Source organism: Clinocottus analis, unplaced genomic scaffold, assembly GCF_023055335.1.
Source record: "Clinocottus analis isolate CAN_PGR_092001 unplaced genomic scaffold, fCliAna1.0.p SCAF_24, whole genome shotgun sequence".
Classification (NCBI taxonomy): domain Eukaryota; kingdom Metazoa; phylum Chordata; class Actinopteri; order Perciformes; family Cottidae; genus Clinocottus; species Clinocottus analis.
Window position 1 is genome coordinate 5,577,457 of NW_027175976.1, and position 24,462 is coordinate 5,601,918.

Genomic DNA, 24,462 nt, shown 5'->3' on the forward strand with positions numbered 1-24,462 from the left:
CAAATTGTATTCTTGTCAAAGCTGGAAAGGGGATGATGTGTGGCACAGACCTGTGTAAAATGTGTAGTGCAGGTCCCGTTGCCGCCGGTTCAGAGTTGATGCACATCTGAACCCGACCTGAATGGTCTCAAAGCATCTGCATTTTAACAAGAAATCCACTCTTTTCGGCACCCAAAGTGTTTCTCTAATACTGTAATGTAAATGAGGATGAAATGGTTGCGTTCACTTGCTGCTCGTAAATTCTTCATCTCTTCTAGCGCTGTGTGTGTGTGTGTGTGTGTGTGTGTGTGTGTGTGAAAACGAGAGAGTATTCAATGCATCTCTTGTATGAGACGCCCATGTTTGTGTTTGATACTGTGTTAAACACTGTATTGAGACTCAGACTGGAGCAAATTAACAGACAATATGACATGTCAAATCAGCGTGGCCGCCTGACTGATTGAATCAGATCACATTATGATGGAAATGTGTGTGTGTGTGTGTGTGTGTGTGTGTGGATGGGGGAATACCCTTCACTGGAACAGTCTGGAATCACGAGGCAGTTGCCGTGGCAACGCGCGAATGGGAATGTCCCTAGTAACAGACAGAATTTGGAGGCACTGGGACGAGTGGGATCGTCACCCCGACGGCTCTGGGAATGTCACTGTGGGAACGTCACGGGTCGTAAATGAGCGAAGCGATAACTGGACGTGAGACGGATGGATAGAAACATGAATAGATGGAGAGTTTTCTCCTGTGGAGAGTTATTGATCTTTCATCTGTTACAGCTGGGACTTGTGCCAAAACCAACAATAACACCATTTGATCTGTAATTTTACTCCTAATGGGACGGGACTATGTGATTAAAAATCTATAACACGATAAATGATTTCACATAAGATGGATACTTCCTTTGGAGTGTTGGCTCAATTCAAGTTTGCACTAATCAATCAATACAGTGTGACGAGTTACAGGTTATTGATTAGACTGTGAGTCGCTGCAGGGAGGTCGTCAATTTATTCTCACTTTAATTCTAAGGATTTTAGATGAAGTATTTATTTAATATGGACTCAACATTATTTTGCTTGGTCCTCCTAACACAGAATTACAATGAACTTAAGATGAAAAAGTAAATCAATAAAAAATAAGGCAGAAAATATAAAAAATATAACAGTATTGCACAAAATATAATAATAGTATTGCTATGATAAAATATGCTAATAGTATTGCTCATTGTATCTTCATACACTATGCGTTGCGGAGTCCGCTCAATCTAATTTGATACAAGAAGTTATGACATGTATTGATGGTTAAATAATTGAGTTATAGTCGAGGCCTTGCTCACAATAACACAAACTTTATTTTCCTCATATTTTACTGTGCGACAAATCCCTGTTTGAAAAAAAAAAGAATTGCGTGGACTTGCAGTTTCCCATCAGCTGAGTCACACTGCCAGCCAGGAACGCTATTCTGGTGTTGCACTGAAACGCACCTGTAATATATCAGACTTAAGCCAACAGAAAGACTCTGAAGGCAAAGCCAGACTGCAAAGTACACTCTCCTCTCCGCCTTCAGGTCTAATCCAGCAACATTTTACAGTATACTTTATAAATTAACACGTCATAGATGAACTATAAAGGACATGACAGGTTTAAGAAATAGATAGCGGACAATAAATTACATTTCCAGCAGCTTCCTCTGGTCGTTCGTCACACAAACGAGCACAGAGAGATTTATGTGTGGCTGATTTCAGTCTGTCTGCAGTGAATAGTGTGCTGCGGTGTGTTCTGCTCTGACAGACGGATGCTGGGCCGGTAAACTCTGATCCATAAAGCAGCGAGAATTATCTCAGCTGTCAGAGGGAATGATTTTTACTTGATGCATCAAAGTGCAGACTGTGCTCTGCGTTATTCGTCGTACAGAATCAAGAAAACGGACGTGAGGAATGTTTGTGTGCAGGACTGCAACTACTAAATCTTTTCGCTGTCAATACTTATGTCAACATTGAGTGTCAGAGAGAAGGAAAACTCCCCCAACCTGCCCATGGTGACCCCAAAACAAAGAAGAAATGATTTGAAATCAATCAAACATATCCAAATTCACATTTTCATCTTCTGATTTGCAACCTCCGTGTGGTGCGTGTCACCGCGCTCCTCCCAGTGGGACCATCGAATGTACGAGCTCTCTTTCTGATCCAACTGAGGTTGTTTTTTTTCCCGCTGGCTGCGGCACACAACACGCCACAGTAAGTAGTGAGCGGGGAGTTTTGTCAGTTCGAGTGCTGGCTGCAAGCTTCACAGCCCCTCTTCCCTGCTTCTCCCCTGCTGCACAAGATGGATCCTTCACAAAGATGGAAAACACCCCCGCCTCTCTCTCTCTCTCTCTCTCTCCTCTCTCTCTCTCTCTCTCTCTCTCTCTCTCTCTCTCTCTCTCTCTCTCTCTCTCTCTCTCTCTCTCTCTCTCTCACATACTCGCTCTTCATAAACTGGGTCAGTCTTTGCCTTTTCTCTGTGCATTAGGGGGTACCTTTACTCATTCACTCTCAAATTTTCAAAGGGGATTCCCACCCTGCTTCGTGGCCGCGGCGGCCTTGTGCCAAGTCACTGGTGTTTTATCGAGGGAGAAAGGGTGTGGCCACATGGAAGTGTGTGCGAGGAGCCGTGTGAAATAGTTGGTGACACCTACCAATGCGGGTGTAAGTGAGCAAAGATGACAGAATGGGACGAAAGCCTGACTGTATTATATCACTGTATAAGATATAACATGTGCATTGGAACAACTGTGATTTAGTTGTGTTTGAGATATATCTGTAATGATGTAAGCATCTTCATGTCATTGGGGGTTTATCAAAATCATATCATATGGAGCAAATATTTATATATATTTATCTGCCTTTATACACATTATTCCCATAATAGATCAACTGCTTTAGGTGAAGAGGAACCATTAGAAAGTTAAACCGTTATTGACGTTAAATTAAAGGGAATCATACCCGCCAACTAATGTATCACTCAATAGATAAATAGTAAACTGAAAATGGGAGATGCGAAGCCATTATGAAGCTGCTCGACACCATCAAAGGTTCAGAAATAATTCATCAGCGTTATTCAAATGGAACAAGGGCCACGAAGGAAGGATTAGTCCAAGAATCCTAATGGATTGGATGTGCCCGACTAGTCTCTCCACAGGAAATCCCTCAGGATGCACCGGGTCGCATGTGGTCACATTGTTCCTTAATGCCAAACTGCAGTGCATCTCAAATGTGCCCTGCAGGATTTTGTGCATAAATTGATTCGTGGGGATGCAGAGATGCATCATTCTGTTGAAGCCGAAAAAACCTCATCATTGTCTTTTCATTTGCTTATTATTCCACCTAATTGGAAGATCGGCTCTTCTCAACTCTTCTTCCTCCCCTGTGTGTGTGTGTGTGTGTGTGTGTGTGTGTGTGTGTGTGTGTGTGTGTGTGTCATGCAGAACCACAGCTGAAGGGCATAGTGACCAGGTTGTTCTGCAGGCAGGGCTTCTATCTCCAGATGGGCCAGGATGGAAGTATGGACGGGACCAAAGACGACAGCACCAACTCCTGTAAGACACACACACGCACACACAGATGGATGTCACACATGATCAGGTGTGCCGATATATTACAGTACATTTGGGGCAACGTATACATATCTGAAAGTGTGACGAGAAAAATAGAAAAAGATCACCGGGGTGCAGAAGAAGAACCAGGACAGTCTCTCTCAAGGGCAAATTGTTATTTAGAGATGTCTGTCTCTTGTCCTCATCTAATTTGATGGAAGGACGCGAGACACTGTTGTGTCTCGCTGTGAAAAATGCCGAGAAAGAAATGTAATAACTCGTAGTCATTATTTAGATAAATAACAGTTCAAGGAGGGTCAAGCTCCTCCACTTACAAGGAAACGTAAATCTGCCATTCAAGCATTTTGATCGAAATGACTGACAGTTTTTGGTATTGATTGAAAATCACAGTACATGGGGTCATGAAGACGGCGATGAGCCAGTGATGCTGCTTCCATTACGCCGCGTCGTGCTGGCAGCGAGTTTTCAGAGAAGCACACCAACTGTTCGCCTGAGTGCGACAAGTGGCCGCTCAGAGGATTTTGCTTCTTGAAGCCTCGTTTATTGGACCTCTGCACCCGGCGCTGCCCTCGGGGAGCTGCTGCAGATGGACGGCTCATTGATTAACGTGGCCATCGCTATATTCTGATGCGCCAGGCTGAGAGAAAATCAAATGCTCATCAGCAATCAAGCGTCACGCGTGTCCAAAGTGTTGTTGGCACATGGGCCGAGCCGGTTGCTCTCTTCCATCCGTGTGTCGCAGCAACGTCCCACTTGTTTACTATGATGTCTTTTCAATTTATTTTTTGGTCAACAATATTTGGCGGACGTCTTTTTTTTATGCTATTTTATTCCTGCCACGGCTCGGCGTGTCGATCAAACTGAATTCACTGCAGCTCGCACTTGTTGCCAAGCTTCATTTTCAATTTGTTTGTCAGTTGTTTTTGTTTGTCTGGCTGAGCCGCGTTCAGCCGAGGGGAGACTCCAGTGACATTTCCCGCAGCATTTAAAAAGAGGGTTGTTGCATCTCCAATCAGCTGGGTGCATATCTTTATGTTAATGAATCTGGCGCTTCAGAAAGAGGGATATTTATGCAGGATGATTACTTGCAGGTGTAGCAACTTGTGCACAGTCAAATTTCCTCGGCTCAACTCTGAAAACTGTTGACGCCGGTTGTTGGAGACCATTTCTATGTAACCTTGATTAATGAGGGCTCAGTCTGATATCCCAGGTGTAATCAGCGCTTGATTAGAGGGAACCAGCGCTGCTCTTGGTCTCAAATGCCGTGTCCATTTTCCCGGCCTTCATCATAGGTCATTGTTCTGTTATGTTATGATTACACAATAATATCTCGGTGTGTATTATGTTACACTGGCAGGGATGCCCCTCACTTTATGTTTGGATTTTCATTTATTAAAATCAACAGCGTTCAGCCTTCACTTAGCTCGTCTTCAGGTTTCGCGGCGGCTCAATGAAATAAGCAGTAACCTTCAATTCAACCTATCACAACAAACATCTTTTATTTAATTCAATCGTCCTTTAACGGAGAGCCACAACCTTCAAAACGGTACACCATTTAGCTTTTAAGGATTAATTAAGAGACGAGTGTGTTTAGGCGACGTGCTCTTCAACACATGAATAGCTTAGTTGCGTTAGCTAATGTGGCCGTTGAAGAAATATTCAAAATGAGGGCTGCTCACAGGGATTTATCAAGTGTTTTAGAAAAGACACACTGCAGAGGAGCTCTGCAAATGGAGCAGCACAAACACAATTGTGTTTATCTCCGTTGTATCGGGGTGGAGGCAGAGAGGAGGCAGACATCTCAAAAGCTGCACAAATGAAAGCAATGAATTCCCACACACTGTCAGCACGAAGTTTACAGAAATTGCGACAGTTCCACCTTTTCCTGGCATCTCACTCACAACATGAAACAATTAACATCTTTCTACTCGAGCCACCGCTGCCAGCCCTAACTAAAAGCAATACCTCATTAATAACTCATGAAGACATCCTTCAAATGCATCACAAACCAGGTTAGACAAGAAATGTGGCTTTGGTTCAAGAAGAAAACTTGTTTTGTTTTTTATGAACTCAGATTCGATTGCACAGGAGGAAAAAAAAAAGAAGGAACATAAAGAATAAAAACTGAGTTTGGGTTTTAACCGCAGTTTACTTTTTTTGACATTGCTCGTCTGCTGCAGCGTTTAATAAAGCTGCAAATGCATGTAAACCTTCAACATGTCTGGCAAAGATGATTAAATGTATTCATCTATTGTTACGTTTATGCATTACGTCTGAGTTTAAAAAGTAAACCATTACTGCCACTGAAAAGCTGCCAGTCGCAGCCTCGAGATACGAGAAAGACTAAAAGGTTGATATCCTGAAAGTGGAACGAATCTAAAAAACCAGGACAGTAAGGGGTCGCAGGAAGTGAACAAAACCAGTGACACCAGCGCGGCTGTCCGGGGCTGTCGGGGTGATCAGCTGTCTGTTCCCGTCACCGACAGCTGTCCTTCTAACACTGACCCGGTGGAGCTGAGGGCACCACTTTGCCCTTGAAAAACATGGTCAAGAATGAGCTGGTATTGAAACATTCTGGACAAAAATAATTACAGTCAAAATATAATACACAATTGTCTTCATGCAGAAACAATTTAAGATTCTTGTCTCTCTTGGTGATGGTGCAGTGTCTCAGGTTGTGACTCAGAGGCTTTCACGTTCATGCTTTTCTACATATCGGGGTCCGATAAGGTCAGAAGGACGGAAAACACTAAAAACACTAAAGGGAAGATTTCTTCTTCTTCTTCTTCTTCTTCTTCTTCTTCTTCTTCTTCTTCTTCTTCTTCTTCTTCTTCTTCTTCTTCTTGTGCACATTGTTGGACCCCAAACATTGAGGAAATAAAACCAATGTCAACAAAACACAAGGGTTTATGTTTCATTTGGCTTTATTTTCATCTTCATTCTGATTGATCTTTATAATAAAATAAAAAAGGCTTCTCCTTCATTCTATACAACTCGATGAAAAGGAAATAAAAGCATACAAATCTGTTGCAGTGTGATAACTTATATAATTGAGATACGAGTCCCGCCCCTTCTCAAAGGTAGAAAAGTCCTTGCTATTGGTACTTGGGATTGATGGACTTCTTATTTTATAACATGGAGTACCTTAATTGTAAATTCTAAAGCGATGGAGACAAATCATCGCTGGGTTTTCAGGCGGAGCACTTTTTATTTAAAGTTCAAATTTCCGGTCAATGATCTGCAGACTTCTCCTCTGGCTTTAAAAGCCCTGCTCGTCGCCCCTCGAGGCCGCGCTGCTTCTTCACCTCACCATGAACTAACTGAACTCACCGAGCCGCGGACCAGCGGACGCCTCACAGCGCCATACGTCCAGACCAGAAACCAGCACTTCAACTCAGTCCGTCTGTTTTTGTCCTCAGCTCTGTTTAACTTAATTCCTGTGGGTCTGAGAGTCGTGGCCATCCAATCAGTCAAGACTGGCCTCTACATCGCCATGAACGGAGAGGGTCACCTCTACTCATCGGTAAGCGCACACACACACACACACACACATGCAGCACACCAGCGCGGACGCACAAGGTTGAGGGTGTGTCCACAGGACATTTTGTTTCAGTATTTATCCACGTCTGTCTTTCTGGGCCGTGCATCATTGTTATTGCTCTCCTTTTTTTTTCCACAGTCCTGTTTCGGGCTTAATGCTTCTTTCTGGAAAATTATGGGGCTTAATTGCAAATCATGTGTTGCTCATCCAGGTCCCGGGTGTTTGGTTTTAAGCTGTGGTAATTATTTGTGGGAGACAAATGGAAGTATCAGCCGGTTTTGACAAATCTCTGGTCATTTGTAAGACTTTACTTTATCCACAGGAGTGAGGACAAATACGGCTTACAATGACTCAGGAAGGCACGTCTGTGCCTAATGGTTATTTTCACTACCAATTAATCTGTCGATGAATAATGAGATTTATTTAGGACAGTGAATAATAGGGAAACATTTTACATCACTAGTTCCCACAGCCAAAGGTGACCACTTCTTACTTACTTACCACAAATAGAATATTAGAAAGTATAATTAGTTGTTTTACATATTAGCAAAATGATTGCCGGATAACGTTCTTGTTTCAGCTCTTGTGCAAAGTAACATTTGTCTCTTTAGTATGAGCGTTTGCCTACTGTAAGCAGGTTTTGTGCAGAGGTAACATCTCACGCTCGTCTCATAATGCAGCTCAAAAGAACCTTTGGGAGATTTTAGTTCAACTCTGTATCGAGCATTACGCTCTCTGTGTCTGTCTGCAGAGCCTCTTCTGCTGTCTGAAGGAGGCGCATTGAGCAAAATGGAGCAAAATGGATTTCTCACCTTAAGTAGCAGTTACAGACAAATCCTTCTCTAAATTATACAATGTGTCACTTACATTCTGGCTTGAATTTAAAGGCGAATTGAAGCATGCATGATATAATAAAAGCTTTTTTATGTCAAAAGACAAAATTAAAGACCCCATATTTTAGATTCTGTGTGACAGAAAGTTGGACGCAGATGCATTAGACACAGAGAGATGACAAAAGAGAGAGATAAATTGCTTTTTATGGATGCCAATAAAACATATTTGTCAGATTATGGACAAGTATTAATTAAGTATACATGTTTTAATGCAACTCCAGAGGCTTTTCCTCCCTGAATGGTTAATATTAAGATAAAGAAAACAAGTTCAAATAAAAACTGCAAACAAAATCCCCCAAATAGCTAAATTTGTGAAACCTTTGTCACAGCATTGACATAAGAAAAGAGACGTAGAACAATGTGGAAGACTGGTGATTGGAGAGAGGGATGAAAGAGGTGGTAGAGGGGAAGGGAGGAAGAGGAGGAGCGGCCGGCTGCTCGGAGATCTGCTTGAGTGGAATATGAATTATTTCCATGCTGACTCTTCAGAGAGAGTTCACACTCTTTCACTGACGTCTGTTCTCCCAAGCATCATCCCTCTTTCCTCCCCTCTATTTCTTATTTTGGGGGGTGGAGATGACGGGAGCCAGAGAGGAGGGAAAAAGAGGTGATGGGAGGAAAGGAGAGGTGATGGAGAGAGGGGACGCGGGACTATAAATGGAGGGGAGGAGATGAAAGGAGGGAAATGAAAGGGAGAGGTGAGAGGAATAAAGGCGAGGCCAGGACCAATCATGAAAGCAAGAAGGAGATCTGAGAAGAAAGGAAAGACTTGGGCGGAAGGCAAAAGAAAAGGAGGTGAAGAAGAAATAGGACACGGACAATGTGAGGACAAACATGTACAGGGAAGAGGAAAAGGTTGTTTTCACAGGAGGAAAAAGATGGAGAGGAAGGACAAAAACCGGTGTCGACAAAAGAGAAAAGAAGCCAGGGAGTAAGGAGGAGAAAGCTTTCAGACAGAAGACCACACAAGATGGAGATGAAGAAGGAAAGAAGTCGACGGCAAAAGGATGAGAGGTAGAAAACGAGGTAATCGGGAGGAGAAAGACAAGAGATCTGTGCTGCTCTGCTGGGCTTTCTCAGCCTGTCGCTGAAAGTCACAGATGCATGAGGGCTTCCTGTAAATAATTGAAGAGGGGGAGTCCCCCCCTAAACACACACAGACACACACACACACACACACACACACACACACACACACACACACAGTAGCGATCACCTACTAAAGCTGCGTCGAGGGAAAGTGAGGATGTGTGATCATTCTCCAGCTCTGCGACTGATGTGAAGGCGGCTACATGATAACGAATATATGAATTATGCGCTGCAGGTCTCATTCATCGTGATGTCACCTTCGCCTGATGTTTCATTGGCTGCTGCAAAGGTTTCGGCAGGTGTAATGTGTGTGTGCGTGTGTGTGTGTGTGTGTAGGGGGGGGGGGGGGTAGTGAGTGGTAAGGATGGTGCCCACCGGGCCCTGAAGAGATATTCATTAAACATTTCGAGGGGGCTGCTGTCACAGCTCCAGTTTGTTTCTATCCCGATCTGAACCTGTGTGTGTGTGTGTGTGTGTGTGTGTGTGTGTGTGTGCGTGTGCGTGCGATAGGTTCAGCTTCAGGTTGAGCAGCATGTTTATTGGACACAGTCTGTATTATCTTTCATCTTGCCAGGTTAGTTATTGTGCAGGTGTCAGGAAGTCGATACAAATCAGATTTGAGTTCCTGCACCTTCAACTCCAACGCGGCGCATTTTATAGAACTTTCATGAACAAACGAGTGACTCGATATTCCTGGTACAAACACACGCCTTGGAGGGATTTGAAGCACACTGGGACTGCACTTCTAATCCGGACACGATGTGCTGAAAACTGAAAAGTGTGCATGCAATTATTTATTTAATTGCGTGTTGGTTTCATGGTCGATGTAGAATATACTTAATGTCTTTATCTGTAGATCTTGGTGCGATAAAACACTGTAGAGGCTAGATAAGTCTGTGATTATTATTGTGACATCTGTTGTCTATATTATTGCCTCCCCTCGCCTGAACATTAATTTAGGACATTTCCTTGTGAAGTGTATTTTCTCGGCTTCTTTTGAAATTCATGCCGCGTTGCTCTCAATAAGATTCTTTATCCTCTTATTGCAAATTGTTAATGATATGCTGCAAACTTAGTTATACATGGTAGGACTGTCTTATTAATCCAAGCTCCCGAGCATCTGGCAGTTTGTGGTTGTGCGTGTGTGCACGTTGAGGGTGTTGGACGTGCGCGCGTGGGACTAACAGATGGCACAGTGTGCAATGAGCTGCTATGTGATAATTATGGAGCATGCTGGGGAAGGTGGAAAAAAAAAAAAAGTGCTGATGAGTTTGCGACTGTGTGAATGAGACTCGGAGTGGCATGAGTGTGTGGAAAAGAGTGTGTCATGCACGCGTTGGCATGTTGTGTGTATGTGTGTGGGTGCGTTAGGTGTAGATTTCAAGATGTCAGCTGAGAGGTGAAAGAGGAAATTGACTTTGACACGTTTCTTGCAACATCCCACTATTACTGCTACTCCTCTTTTTATGATTATTTTCTGCTCTACGTCTCCGTGCACAGGAGGAAACATGTAATTAATATGCGAGGGATGCAAGAGTAGAATCCTGTTCCTGCACCCGTGGGGTCATGAGACGTAGATCCTGACTGAGGTTGGTGTACACCAGTGCCCACCCTAAAGTCTGCTTGTTTTTTAAATCTGAGGTTTTGCTGACTGGCCCCCAGCCAAGATAAGGAATGGAAATGTGTTTGTTCATGCCAGCTCCTGTGAGTCAGACTTTTAGAGCCCGAGTCTGCTGAAGAGGTCCTTGGAGCCCGAACGCCATCAATTCAGCTCCGTCTTCCATCCGTCTTTGTCATCCCCTTTTGTTTCTCTCCCCGTTCTTTTAATCCAGCGATCCTCACAGAAACATTTAAAAATGAGGGAGGCTGAATACATTTGGTCCTCCACGAAAACTTGAAAGTCCCTCTGAAGGGAATCAGAAGGTTAGTTATGTGTCAGAAATGTAGCAGCTTAAATCCAACACGTGATTAAATCCCAATAAATATAATATGAATTTATCATGTGATAATAATACTACAGAACGCCCTATTTTAAGAGCAAATAAAGAATTACAAAAACAAATGACATAATAATGTTCATACTTTCACAATTTCCAATATGCAAAGGGCTATAAAAACAGATCCTCAAAGTTGTAAAGTACAATTACAACGCAGTCTTGTTCAGGCCGATCTCTGCCATGCACATGAATATGGCTTTGAGATTTTACTGTACAGTTTTAGAGAAAAGTGACTTCAAAGTCAGCTTACATGTAATAATGATTTTCATAACTTCACAATTTCCAATATTCAGAGGGCAATAAAAACAGATCCTTAAACTTGTAAAGTAATATTACAATGCATGCTCGTTATGGTAGCATATGAAATCAAAAACAAATGGCATTCATTGCTCACAAATATCACAGTATGATTAAAAGCTAAAATAAACATCCAAGGTAACATCTTGTGTCTGAACACATGTCCCAAACCCAGAAATATTCTGTTTACTATCACATGCCAAACCTAATCTGAGACCATGAAACAGAGATTGTTTGATTTTTGCTTAGTTTTCATCTCGTTTAATTTATTAAAACAATTTTTAAAAAAGCTATGTCGTGGATTCGCCCTTCAATTTCTCATATTTATTCTCTCTCCTGAGCTGTAGCATGTTTTCTCATAACAGGATGTTTTCAACAAACACAAGAGCATGTGTGTGCTCTACGACGTACCTGTGTGTGTGTGTGTGTGTGTGTGTGTGTGTGTGTGTGTGTGTGTGTGTGTGTGTGTGTGTGTGTGTGTGTGTGTCTGCCTCACGTCCATGTGCGTAGGCGTGTACTTCCATTCACAACGCAGTCGGTACAGCACTCAGACAGAGTGAGTCCTGTGATGTCTACATCCAGAGAGATGAGAAGGAGGATGAGTGGCGGAGAGAATAAATGTTACTGCCATGTGAGTCATGACACACACACACACACACACACACACACACACACACACACACACACACACACACGTTTTCTGGTGACTAGAGAATGAATTAGTTGCTGGTGTGCTGTGCGCTCTCTTCTTGCCACTCTGTGCATCGTGGTATGCTTTTCTACGAAACTGAAAGCCTTTACTGGCGTGTCTGCCGCCGTCCTCCCACCTGTTTAGCCGTTCACACTCTCATCAAGGTGGTTTGACATCGCCGATTGATGCATTCAGAAAGCTGTAGAAGTTAAAAACCCACAAACTCAAAGACATCTTCAGCTTTGATAAAGACTTAAAGGCTGGGTTATTGTTTCAAGAAATGGTTGCATTTTCCGTGGGAGCGATCAAATCTTCAAACTAAGTGCCAATAACATTCAGTTCAAACCATCAGACCGGATCTCTGATCGGATGTGGACCCCCGAACACGCAGACCAGACCTGAGTAGAGCCGACTATAACGAGACCCGATCCAAAAGCAGTCGGCCTCAACAGACCCCCAGACGGGCTGCTGGGGTTGAAATGCAGCAATATGATAATAATGATAATAACAAAATCCCAAAAATAATTAGTTTGGAAGCTTCAAAGACTCATTTACGCAAATAATTGAAAGTCCTATTTTCAGAGGTCCGGAACAGGTGGCAACAAAACCTCAGCAGACCTGATGAGAAGAACTCTTCAACCCGTCCTTCAGACTGTTCAGGATAACCGCCGTCTGCTATGTGATCGACACAGAGAGCAGTTTAAAGGATGAAAGGCGACATTGACAGGAGAAACCCCTCGCGCTGTCTCCGCCCCGTCCTGAAGTAATGCCTCTGCTGCGAGCGCCAACACACCTGATCCAATTAAGAGCCATTTCCATGAGGGCATAAATGGATCAGGTGTGCCGGTCTGGAGTGGCTGAGGAACACGGCGGCGCTCCCGACTCGCCCGAGAGCCACGCCGTGAATTGGAGTCGGATCGGTGCCGCGCTCCAGTCCGTCTGGGACGGAGGACATCCTTTCAAGCGCCCTCTCGAAGCGCCCTCTTCACTTTTGTTTTCATGTGCCGACGCTTTTCTTTGCGCTCCTCCTCTTCCTTCTTCTCCGTGGGCTTTCTTTTCTTTAGAATGATTTGTTTACCCACAATTCCCCTGGGTAATTAGTGCTGTGATAATAACTGGTGTTGGAAACAAACACACCCACTCACTGAGCAGTGCACACAAACAGACACACACACACACACACACACACACGCACACGCACACGCACACACGTAAATACACGTTGGGATGAAAAACAACTTCCTTGAGCTAAGTCGCATTAAGCAACGTTACAAGTAGAGCAAGTGCAAATCTGAACGATGCTTCCTCATATTTATGAATAATGAAACTGCAATGTTGTCGTTTGATTAATTAAACATATTTTTTATGCAGGTTAAAGATAAAATAAGCAACATGGTTTGGTTATAATTCTTTCATACGATATATGATGATATATATGACATGATGATATGATATAATTTAGTAAGAATGAATGATTCCAACTAAATTCGTATTAAAATATGAATACAAATAATTTAAATAGATATCATTGTGATTATTTGTGTGCTTTTGACCACATTTATGTGTGCTTTTGAACACAATTTCATACAGTGTGTATATGTATATATATATACACACATACATACACTATATTTATATTTTAAAAAAAGGAGACGCTGACCAATCACAGCGCATGAGGGCCCTGTGACGAATCACACGTCCAGACAGTCTTAAGGCCGTTTTGTGTGTGTGTGTGTGTGTGTGTGTGTGTGTGTGTGTGTGTGTGTGTGTGTGTGTGTGTGTGTGTGTGTGTGTGTGTGTGTGTGTGTGTGTGTGTGTGTGTGTGTGTGTGTGTGTGTGTGTAAGTTCAGCGCTAAATGTAACTCCTTGATACCATCCCTGGAACATTACACGGATGTGTTGTAAATTATCAGGCTCCATCACTCTTTAATTATATCCCCGTAAGTAATTGTGTTGACATTCTGTCATTATAGATATTCTTATCGCCGATGTCCATTACGAGTCCATGAATAAATTTGCTTTAAAATTAAAGGACAAAGACTTTTAATCTCAGAACGTTCACGAGCTTTGTCGCGTCCTTAAGGTTTCTTCAGTATCAAAGTACTCCTGTGAAAATAATCTGATAATAGCTAATTCAACATACTTTTAAATTATGCCAATTTGCTGTAATGTTGGCACAGTTCTCTCAATTTCGTGTGAAGGGGCCCACAGTGTCAGACTTTAAATCCACCTGGTTTGGCTGTTCCCTCGACTGAACACAAGACTTTAAAGGGGTTGACATTCACCATTCACTTTGACGGAGAAGGTTTTTGAGATTTGAGAGGAGGTGCAGTTCAGCCCAGGTGCCGCTACTTGTGTGAGCGCCATCGCTCCACCGTGAACGTTTGAAGCTCAAGTCGAGCTCGGGGCTGTCAATCAGTCTGTCTTTAGCGCTTGAAGGGAGCGCTCGTGACCTCACCGTCCTCCAGCAGCTGCCCTGGTCAGCGAGGTAACGGGCCTCAACTGTCAGTGCATTGTGAAGCCATTCATCTCGCTCCCTTCAACAAGAACTGCTCCAGATTGCCCGTCGATTAAGGCCTTTGGTGAACGACAAAAGTCCAAAGGAAATACGTTGGAAGAGTAATTATTCCCAACAGTGTGGAGTTGCATTATGAATGGGCTCCCAGTGACCAGCAGTCAATCTGTGGTGGCACTGGGCAGCTCGAGTACAGCTAAGTGATGATGTTATTGCAGCCTCGTGCCAAGAGGGGAGATGGCTTCCCCCAGCCTGCTTTTAAGTTTCAATGGACGAGGGACAAAGTGCAGCCGGTATCAATTTATTATGTTTTGTAGAAGGATGCTAAACATGTCCGTGTGTGCATCTCTATCTCATTACGGTTGCAATTCAGGCTGAGATTTATGTGTCTATAGATGTGCCTTTCAAAAGATAACAATGAGCATGTGTGCAGCGTTTTCACGTCCACTAAATCTGAGAGAGAGAGGGAGGGAGAGAGAGAGAGAGAGAGAGAGGGAGAGAATCCCCTGCTGTGTTTCCAATCAGGAGGCGTCATCCTCCTCACTGGGTGATTTATTCTCTCCTTCATGTCCCAATTTACAACCCCACCCTCCTTTCCATTCATTCTTTCTCCCCGTCTTCTTTCTGCGGGCATCTTGTGGACGGAGCCTTTTAGAAAGGACGACAGAAACACATCGAGGCAGGCAGTGTTGTTTGAAATGACTCACCTGCGAAGCTGCGTGAGGTTTTCATCTGGAGCTGTTGTTACTGTCCACTTTTCCTCTCTGAATTCAGTCGGGTGTAAGTGTTTCTTATTCAGACGAGGGCGTCTGCCTCGGCATCAAACCTCTTTTATTCTAAAAGCAGCATTAAATGATGGATGACCTCACTGGCCAACATTAATAAGTGTCTGGCTCTGCTCTCTGCACGCCAAAGATGGCCCTCCTTAACAGATGAATAATGAATCCGGGGTGCAGGTCAAGACTAAATATATATAATTCAGTTGATGAAAAATATTAAGCTCCTCTGAGAACAATCACGCAGTTATTACAAATCAAAACCATGGTTACCAAAGGAGAACATTTGATGTGTGTGCGCGTGTGTGTGTCGCTGACATTGGCAGTAAGAGCGTTCATTCATTATAACCGTGTCTTGTTTTGTTGCCAACCAATCATTTAGTCACATTTTAAATCCCAGCTAGCCACCCTGCACCTCCCTCCATTCATCCCCTAGAGCCACAAGTGTGTGTGCGTGTGCGTGTGTGTATGTGTGTGCGTGTGTGTGTGTCCCGGCGTCTGATCCCTCGCAGCCGCATGTTGGTGCCACCCTGCCTTCAATAAGTGTCTCTCTGTTCGCACAAGATGGAGCACGTTATTTGTGAAATTAGCAATGCAAGTGTTTGTGTATATTTCGCTCCCTCGCTCTTGCATCCCCCCCCCCCCTCCTTCTCCCTCTCCAAACCCCCCCTCCACAACTGACCCCTCCCTCTCAGCGCTGGTTGGTTGCCACGGCTACAGTGTCGCCTCTCTTCCTCATGTTGCTATGAGACTCGGACCGACAGACCTGAGCTGAATGACAATGTGTCTGTGGCTCTGGCAAGAGGCCCAAACAACCAATAAGAGGCGGTCTAGACAAACACTTCCCGTTCTGGGGCCTGGGGACCTCCGGGGTGATTGTTTGGGTTGGCAGGAGCCTCCTCAGCCATATGAGGGCGAGTTTATTAACGCTATTTATATCCTCCGCAAAAACTGAAATCATTGAATAATATTTCCTTTATTTTCCTTTATTTAATTTGATGAAGATGGAAGGATTACGTGAAGAAAATGCAGCGATTGTTGAAGGTCTATCTAATTACGTGTAATGTGAAAGCATAACCCATGTGCATGCCAAGCACCAAATGTCAGACACACACAAAGTTAATCACTAACTGGGGAAGAAGAAATGAGAAAAACCAAAAAACAGAGATGAAAGATTATTTCGCTTAAATCTGACCTTTTGTCACAGTGACAGAAAATCCAAATCCAAGTCAGCTTAATGCGTAAAATGTCAATTATGTGCGACTATGGTCCTTAACATCTCACCCAGGTGATAAAATCTCAGATTCCTCCAGCTTTGAATTATGGTTTTGACATGTTTAAAAAACAGTGGGTTTTGCAGAGATCTTTCTTTATATGGTTCTCAATACCGCGTAATCATAAATATATCTGTCGTACATACAGTATGTATTTTTTCTGCTTTTCTTTTATTACCACATAATCTTAGTGTGGTAATTATTGCTTGTGTTTTGGTTTATTGGCTGAAAAATAGTCCAATTTGCCCATAAGGATTTTCAAAATTAAAGTACTGAAAGGAAATCTGTTTGTTTGACGACTGCTTTGCTCACAGCGGCTCAGTGAAACACTTGAGTGTGACTTCAAAGCAATGATTTCATTTCATTAATTTCATTTCATTGACTACATATTCGTTTATCAATCAAAACGATCCCCAGATTAGTTGATAATCATGAGCTGCGACCCTCGTAGAGAAGTTTACTGTCCCAGACTGAACCCAATGCCGTGTGATGCAAGAAAGAAAGAAGTGGAAACACAAGCCACCGACCAAAGCATCTGCTTTTTTTTCATTGCTTGAGAAATTGCAGTTTTCCGATTTTTGAAGTGCGACTTACCTCGATTCTGACCTCTCCAAAAGAAGAGTGTTTCATCTCGGGCTGCCATTGATACTTGCTGTGACTCAGTAGTGCAAGAGGACACTGGGGAGACTACTTTTCCCCCCGGTAAGAATAACACCTCGATTCAGTGCTGAAATGTGCTGCGCTGAAGACGACCGGGGAGCAGACTTCTGATGTGGGTGGGAGGAAGAATTCTTTTTCAGGCTTTGTGTCACTGCTCTATCCTTTTAGTTTGTTGTTCATGTGCACACACACACACACAGAGGAGAAGAGAGCGAGCGAGAGACAGAGAGAGAGAGAGTCGGGGGAGAACAACATGCCAGTCAGTGTTGGGCTGCTCCTCTCTATCTGTGGCCGGTCAATATGGTTTTGTTGTTTTTGTATCAGGTGTATTGGCAGGCTGATATAATGATGTTTGTTCTCCATTAATTGAAATTGTTTAGTGAAGCATTTTGTGAATAAAGGACTTCATCAGTTTCAGTCTTTCCCCAACATACTAAGAATTGTGTCTCTTTCTGTCTGCGTCTCCTCAGGAACTGTTTACAGCGGAGTGCAAGTTTAAGGAGTCGGTGTTTGAGAACTACTACGTGATCTACAGCTCGATGCTCTACAGGCAGAAGGAGTCGGGGCGGGCCTGGTTTCTGGGCCTCAATAAAGAGGGACAAGCCATGAAGGGCAACAGGGTCAAAAAGACCAAACCAGCTGCACACTTCCTGCCTAAACCTATAGAAGGTAACACACATTTGCACACACATGAACCCGGGCTTTTGACTAGATGTCTTTTGTTTCCATTTGCTAAAGACACCTTTTCCTCACACTCTTTGTTTCTTTCCTTCATTCATACTTCCCTTCCTTCCTTCCTCCGCTTTCTTCATGCCTCTCTTCTTCCTCTCTCCTCCCTTTCTCCCATCCGCCTCGTTTCTCCCGCCACTCCTCCAGTTGCGATGTACCGAGAGCCTTCGTTGCACGATGTAGGGGAGGCGGTGCCTAAAGTCGCCGGGGGCCCGCCTTCCAAAAAAAGCACAACCAGCGAACCTGTGGTCATGAATGGCGGCAAACCAGTCAACAAACCCGACAAGGAGGCGACATAACCTTGCCCCCTCCCCCCCTTTTTAACCCTCCCCTTGCCAACCAGAGGCCAGGAAAAGCCAGAGACTCGCCCCACTGCTGCGCGCTCAAGAAAACGAAACTGCAACAAAAGGTAACCAAACAAACAGCAGCTCAAGTTCTGACTGGTCAGCAGTGGGGCCGCACGTCCCGCCTCACCTTTCTCCCAATTGGACGGCTCTGGTGTTGTGGAGCAGAGCCAGAAGGACAGAGCGCGGCGGCTGGTGGCGGGGAAAGAGGAGGATGAAGACCGTAAAGTCAGACCAATGCCAGCCAGATATTTTAGAACTGGGACACTGGCATGCCCTCATGTGGGAGACTACAGGACTTCTTAAAAATAATATACAAAAAGAAATGGGGGGCGGGAGGGGGATGTCGTCCTCGCCGGTATTTTTCTGTGACAATCTGTAAGAAATAGGGCCCCCTTATTCCTCTCCTGATTGTACTGTTTTCTGTTGCCAGGTCTGCTTGCTTGCTGGTGGCTCCACACGCACATGCACAGAGCTCCCACCCGACATCGACCAGTCGGATTCGATCTTTGAGTAAATAATGAACAGATTAAAAAACAAACATCAGGCAGAGAAGGCTTTAAATACCAAACACCAATGATTCAGCGGCTGCTTAGTCATCGATCAATTAAGACGTGGCACAGGACATTCTGTACTAAGCTGACAATGAAATGTACCTGAAAATGTCGCTGTGCATTACATGCAATGCAAACACATCGAACAGCATGTCCCTAATTTTAATCACATACTATATAGCTGTTAAACAGAGACTTCTTATGTGACACTACATAGCTTAAAGCATGTTTGTCTTTTCAGTTTGCCTACATTTATTTTTGGTTTATTATTCTGCACACACAGAGCACGAGTGAGCTGCATCGCTGTACAGACTCAAAACAAGTTGTTTTCCGTCCCTCTACGGGCGCTACGAGGGTAGCTCAGGAGAGGAGATCAAATGGCGTGTCAAGTAAAGAGTTTCGGTATCAAGTTGCTGAAATGAGTGTGTAGCTGAAACCGGAGCGTTTTCCACAAATTCCTTGTTTGTAGCAACACGGAGTGCACAGGAGTCATGCTGGCGTCCGAGCAGCATGGTAGCAGTCAGTGTTTACATGGAGTAGCAGATATTGAGGGTCAAACCTTAAGAACGGTCAGACGGCCTGATACAGGAGGACTTCTTTCTTTCTGTTGCCTTCCCAAGTACTTGAAGTTAAAGGGAGTAATGAGGGTGATAATTAACAGGGTAGGTGATGTGAAAGCCACTGTGTGTAGAGTTACTGTTGTCCAAAACAAGACGGCAGGGTTTATTTGCTCCTTTCAACCCTGAAACAAACAGAGCAGACCAGATCCTCCCCTTTCCGTCTTGTACATCACACCACCAGTGTTTAAAAGCCTTTTAATCTGCCAAGTAACAAAAAAACTATAGCTATAGTTAAAACTACCTGTTAAATAGATGAAGTGGAGTATTTCAAATGAATATCAATATTTTTCTCTAAAATGTAGTATAAAGTAGCAAACAGTAAAGTAAAGCACAGTTATTAGGTCTATACACAATATGTGGTTACTTTTCACCCCTGGATGCCGATTCAGGTGGATTAGAGCAGATCTGATCACATGCATATTTATTACCGAAGAAAATGGAGAGTGTGAGAATTAGATGATTAAATTAGCCGGCACAGTGGCCTATAAAAGCAGGTGAAGGTCACTAAAGCGTGTTGGGAATGTGGTAAAAACAAATGGCACACATTGATTGCAGTGTCAAATCAAACTACTGAAATATGGCTTTGCTTGAAACACGGAGAATTTACATGGCAGAAAATCAAAGGCCTTGAAATGAAATTAAACCAAATAGATTCCCATGCTTTGCCCTCTCACTGTGACAGTCAACATGGCACCAATCTGTTCTGGACCTGAATCCTGTTCAACACCCAGGCTTTCTGTTTATTCGTCTTTCTTATTCAACAGCAAGTCTAGGCGCCAATTAACTCCTCAGAAAGTTACACCAGTAGTCTGTCCCATTACTTAGGAGACATTAATACTGTGATCCCACGCTTCACATTAGTGTCAGAGACAAGGAGACACAAATTACTTTGGTAAGGAACAGAAACTACGCATCCTTCTCGCTTTGAGTCAAAATTTTTGGCAACGTAGCCACTTTGCATTTAAATCACATCCTTGAAACGCTGTCATATTTGCTGAAGATGAGTGACCTCCACTGACATTCCCACAGCGCAAGAGAACAAAGCGTCCTCCCTCGGAAAAAAACAAACAAAACAAGGCTGCATGATTAATCCTCGCAGTTGTTCCGACATTAAACGAGCAGCCTCAGCAACAGGTGTGTGTCTGTGGAGCAGGTGAAACACTCCGCTGCGTTTCATGTCGTCGCGCTGTGTTGTACTGTACAGAGAATACACGCCGCCACGGAAGAGACTGAAAATGCAAGACGGCTCACAGTGTTTCTCAGATTTGTCCCTCACACACACCATATTCTTCTCTCCTCTGAGCTCATTAGCTGCCGTTGTGCTCAAATGCGTGTGGCTGTCCGGCTCACATTATACGAGCTCACATAGTGTAATGGGCCCATCTTTAATACTGTTGTGAAAGAAACATATTTGAGATTTCTGATGACAAAAAAATGCAATTCATTAAAGCCAGAATGTTATGAAATACATGTGGAAAAAAGAGAGATCTGAATTGAGCGTTTTCGGTTTCTGTGTATTCTCTATGCGTGAAAAAAAAACCTGCAAGTGCACGTGAAATGTATTGCTGCTGTTGGATCATCAGAAAGTGTTTTTTTGTGTTTTCTTTGCTGGATAGTACTGTAGTTTCTTGCTATGTGAGTGCCTCTCATCTCCAGCCAAGCTCAAGATGCAAGATCCAGGGCGGCTGCAGATTTCTGCTCGATGCTCAGCCTTCCTGGGTCCCAGCAGGGGTTTAGCCAAGATTTCCAAACTCTCCAAGTGGCTTGACTTCAGCTCTGTCCTGTCTAATTTTACTTGAAGAGCATAGTGGGGTGATGGTGATGAGGAAAAAGTCTTTTGATCTGTGTTGTGCTTGTCTCACGTCAAAGAAATGTGGATGTAACATAATATTGTCGTGTCACACTCGGGGTTACTCGCATAACGGTAAAAAAAAAAAAAAGAAGAAGAAAACCCTGACAATCAGGTCTGTAAACCTCCTTTTCATTTCATAATGTATCCTGTGTTGTCTCAGCTGCCTGTGTCAAAGACGCCACTTTAATGACCTATAGCGTATGATGTTTTTGTGCTTGTCTGAGCAAACATTAGGAGGCTGAGCCGAGACAAGACTCCGCGACAGCAACCGCTCTTCACTGAATGATTATTAAGCAGCTAATTTGTCCACAGTGCTGGCAGAGGGAAAGGATCGACCAACTCTTCCTCTGTTCAGAGAGGCCCAGCTTGTTAGGCTAGAAGTGGGATTCACATCCTGTGAAAGCAGCTATTGAAGATCTGTGGCACATGCTCAAGAATTAATGATGGTTGAGGCTAGAGAAGAAAAAAACAGGACTGGTTTCCTGGCTACTGCCCAAAACACTGCTACAATAGTGTTTCCAGGCTGGTAATCACTGCTCCTGGTTCAAACAACGAAGCCGCAATTACTGTCTGTGTCTCCCCAGAGATTTCTTTCCACTGGTAGTTAGCCAGGTACCGAAACTACAATTATGGGATATCTAACAGCGGGCTCTGCCCAGAAAGAGAGCAGCTGATTTAATTAGAAGTGACAACCTGGTTCACTTTTAATTTCCACATACGAGCGCCACTTGTGTTTTCATGCCAGGCACACATGTGGCCATCTTACTTTGTCCTGTAGCTGGAGGCTCAAAATGGACACAACACACATGAAGATGGCCTGACCACAACCGTGCAGGTGCACTTGAGAGACACTGGAACATGGAGTGGTTCGTCAGTGCTGTTGGTGAGCTGCTCCCTCAGGTTTTCTATTATTCTTTCCATTCCACTTTATTCCTCTGACAAAAGACGGCCTTATTACATCTGAATCTGAAATGAGACGGTAAACGCACTCTCTTCCCAGCTTTTATTTTCTCTGACACATACACACACACACACACACACTTCATCCTATTTTACGTTTCAATTATCCTTTGATCCCCAATCTTCTGTAGCTATGCTAGCTTTCGCTCTCTGCTCGTTTTGTAATCATGCAGCCAGAGAAGTTATCTCCACCTCCTCTTTACTCCGCCGCCTCTCTCTGTTTGGACTGTTTCTTTTTACCTGTTGCATGTTTTTGTTTTTTTTAAAGAGGAAAGATGACTGGGACTAATGCATGTGGTAATTTAGGAAATATGTTATCATAAACAAAACAAACATTTACAGCGTAACACCAGTAAAACTTTGCGTCTGGCTCATTTCTGCCATCGGTTTGCACTGGTTGATATTTGTGTCATGAATACATTCAAATGGCATACATTTGTTTCCCTGTGGCATCACATATTGTTTTCGAAGCATAATCCATCATTGCAATAATGGAGCAAAGGAAGAATGAATCAAAATTACTTCGTATCACTAACACAGTTACACTAATGCATGTCTTGCGTGGGATATTTTCAGCAGAGCATCAATATTTTATTCTGTCTGAGAGCAAAATTATAACACAAAAAAACCCCAGGAAGAAGTAATTGTTTGATATCCTTTGCTGCTTCTTTTAACAATGATGGATTGAGCTCAGGAAGTTATTTTTGGTATTCTTAGATTAAGAAATAGGTGGCAACGAGCCCTGATCAAGGACCATCATACCACATTAAGTGTAAAGGTTTTGAACCTACAAACACACAAGATGGAAGATCTTCTGCACAAAAACATGTGCACATTAAAAAAAACAGGCAAATGACAGACGAAGGTCTTTTCCAAAGAAAGATGGCGCTAGACTTGAGTGTAGTTTAGTGCTGCCTCCAGTGGTCGGGTGCGGTATTGCAGCAATACTGGCGCGGCACTCCGAGTATAAATCTAGCACCATTTCTGAATTAAACAGTTTTTTTAAATAATATTAATGACCTGGTCTTGTGTTTTACCTCCTTCCAGTAAATGTGTTACTTCAAAATGTATTTCTTCAATCACTTATGGGAGCAGCTGTGTGACAAAAACATTTTAACCATCGATATGTAGTGTCACGGTCCTGGAACAGGGCTAATGGAAGCTAGCGCACATGTAATTACATGCTCAGTCGGACTGTGATTAAACACGGGACAGAGAACACATTAAGTGATGGATTTACAACAACCTGCCGTGTCTTTCTAATGCAAACCATGCCAGCAATGAGTCAAAAGCAAAATGTCACTGGTGCTAACCTTAAGGGAGATTACTCTGTTGGTAAATGTACAGTTACCTTTACATACATATTATGCAAACAGTTTGTCTGCACTGTACAGTTTGTGTCCAATCCATTGTATAAACACAGAAAACAATATTGAATAAAGGATTTATAGAAAGAAAGCGTGACTGGACTGATTGACTGGTTTACCGCACAGCAAGCGAGTCTCATCCTTTTTATTTTCATAAAACCTAATCATTTCTAGATATCATCGCTGAATTTAATCATCGGTTCAACATTGGGACTCACTTTAGGGTTTACAATCCATCCTTTGCGTTTGTGCTGCATGTCAGCAGCAGAAAAGCTTCAGTCAGTAGCTCAATTTCACAGAATACAACCCTCCAAAGTCAGTCCCGTTGTCGGTAAAGGAATAGCTTTTTAAAAGTTACTTTGAGGAACTTTTAGCTGAAACAATTCGATTGAATACTGCCCGCGCCTTCGCCCTGCAGACAGACCTCCCGCTGTGGAGAGCTCTGTGCTCTGTAGCCCCACTGTGGGCTGACTCCACGCTGGACACATTGCTGGACCCGCTGGAGGGAAGGGCGGCAATTGGAGAACCAGAACCAGGACTGAGCGGCACACCGTCTGACCCTGCTGCAGTGAAATGAGAGAAAAATACAGTTCCTCATAATGTCAAGTATTGTTATTTGTTATGCTTCTTTAAGAGTATTTCTTGACTTAAATCAATACATTTCCGAAGCAGCGGCAGAAAAGATTTTCCATACTAACTTGAAACTTTTCAACTCCAATAG

General features: G+C 43.4%; 1 protein-coding gene across 2 annotated transcripts in view; it reads left to right on the top strand.

Moving 5' to 3' along the window:
• The window catches only part of LOC137793936 (fibroblast growth factor 14-like), a 44,777-nt gene extending 20,960 nt beyond the window's left edge, over positions 1-23,817 (top strand). For both annotated transcript variants that reach the window (XM_068590400.1, XM_068590401.1), the window contains exons 2-5: positions 3,454-3,564; positions 7,002-7,105; positions 17,786-17,984; positions 18,192-23,817. In XM_068590400.1, coding sequence (XP_068446501.1) covers positions 3,454-3,564; positions 7,002-7,105; positions 17,786-17,984; positions 18,192-18,343 — 566 coding nt within the window. In that variant the 3' untranslated portion in view covers positions 18,344-23,817. The remainder of the gene's footprint in view (positions 1-3,453; positions 3,565-7,001; positions 7,106-17,785; positions 17,985-18,191) is intronic.
• Positions 23,818-24,462: the final 645 nt, after the last annotated feature.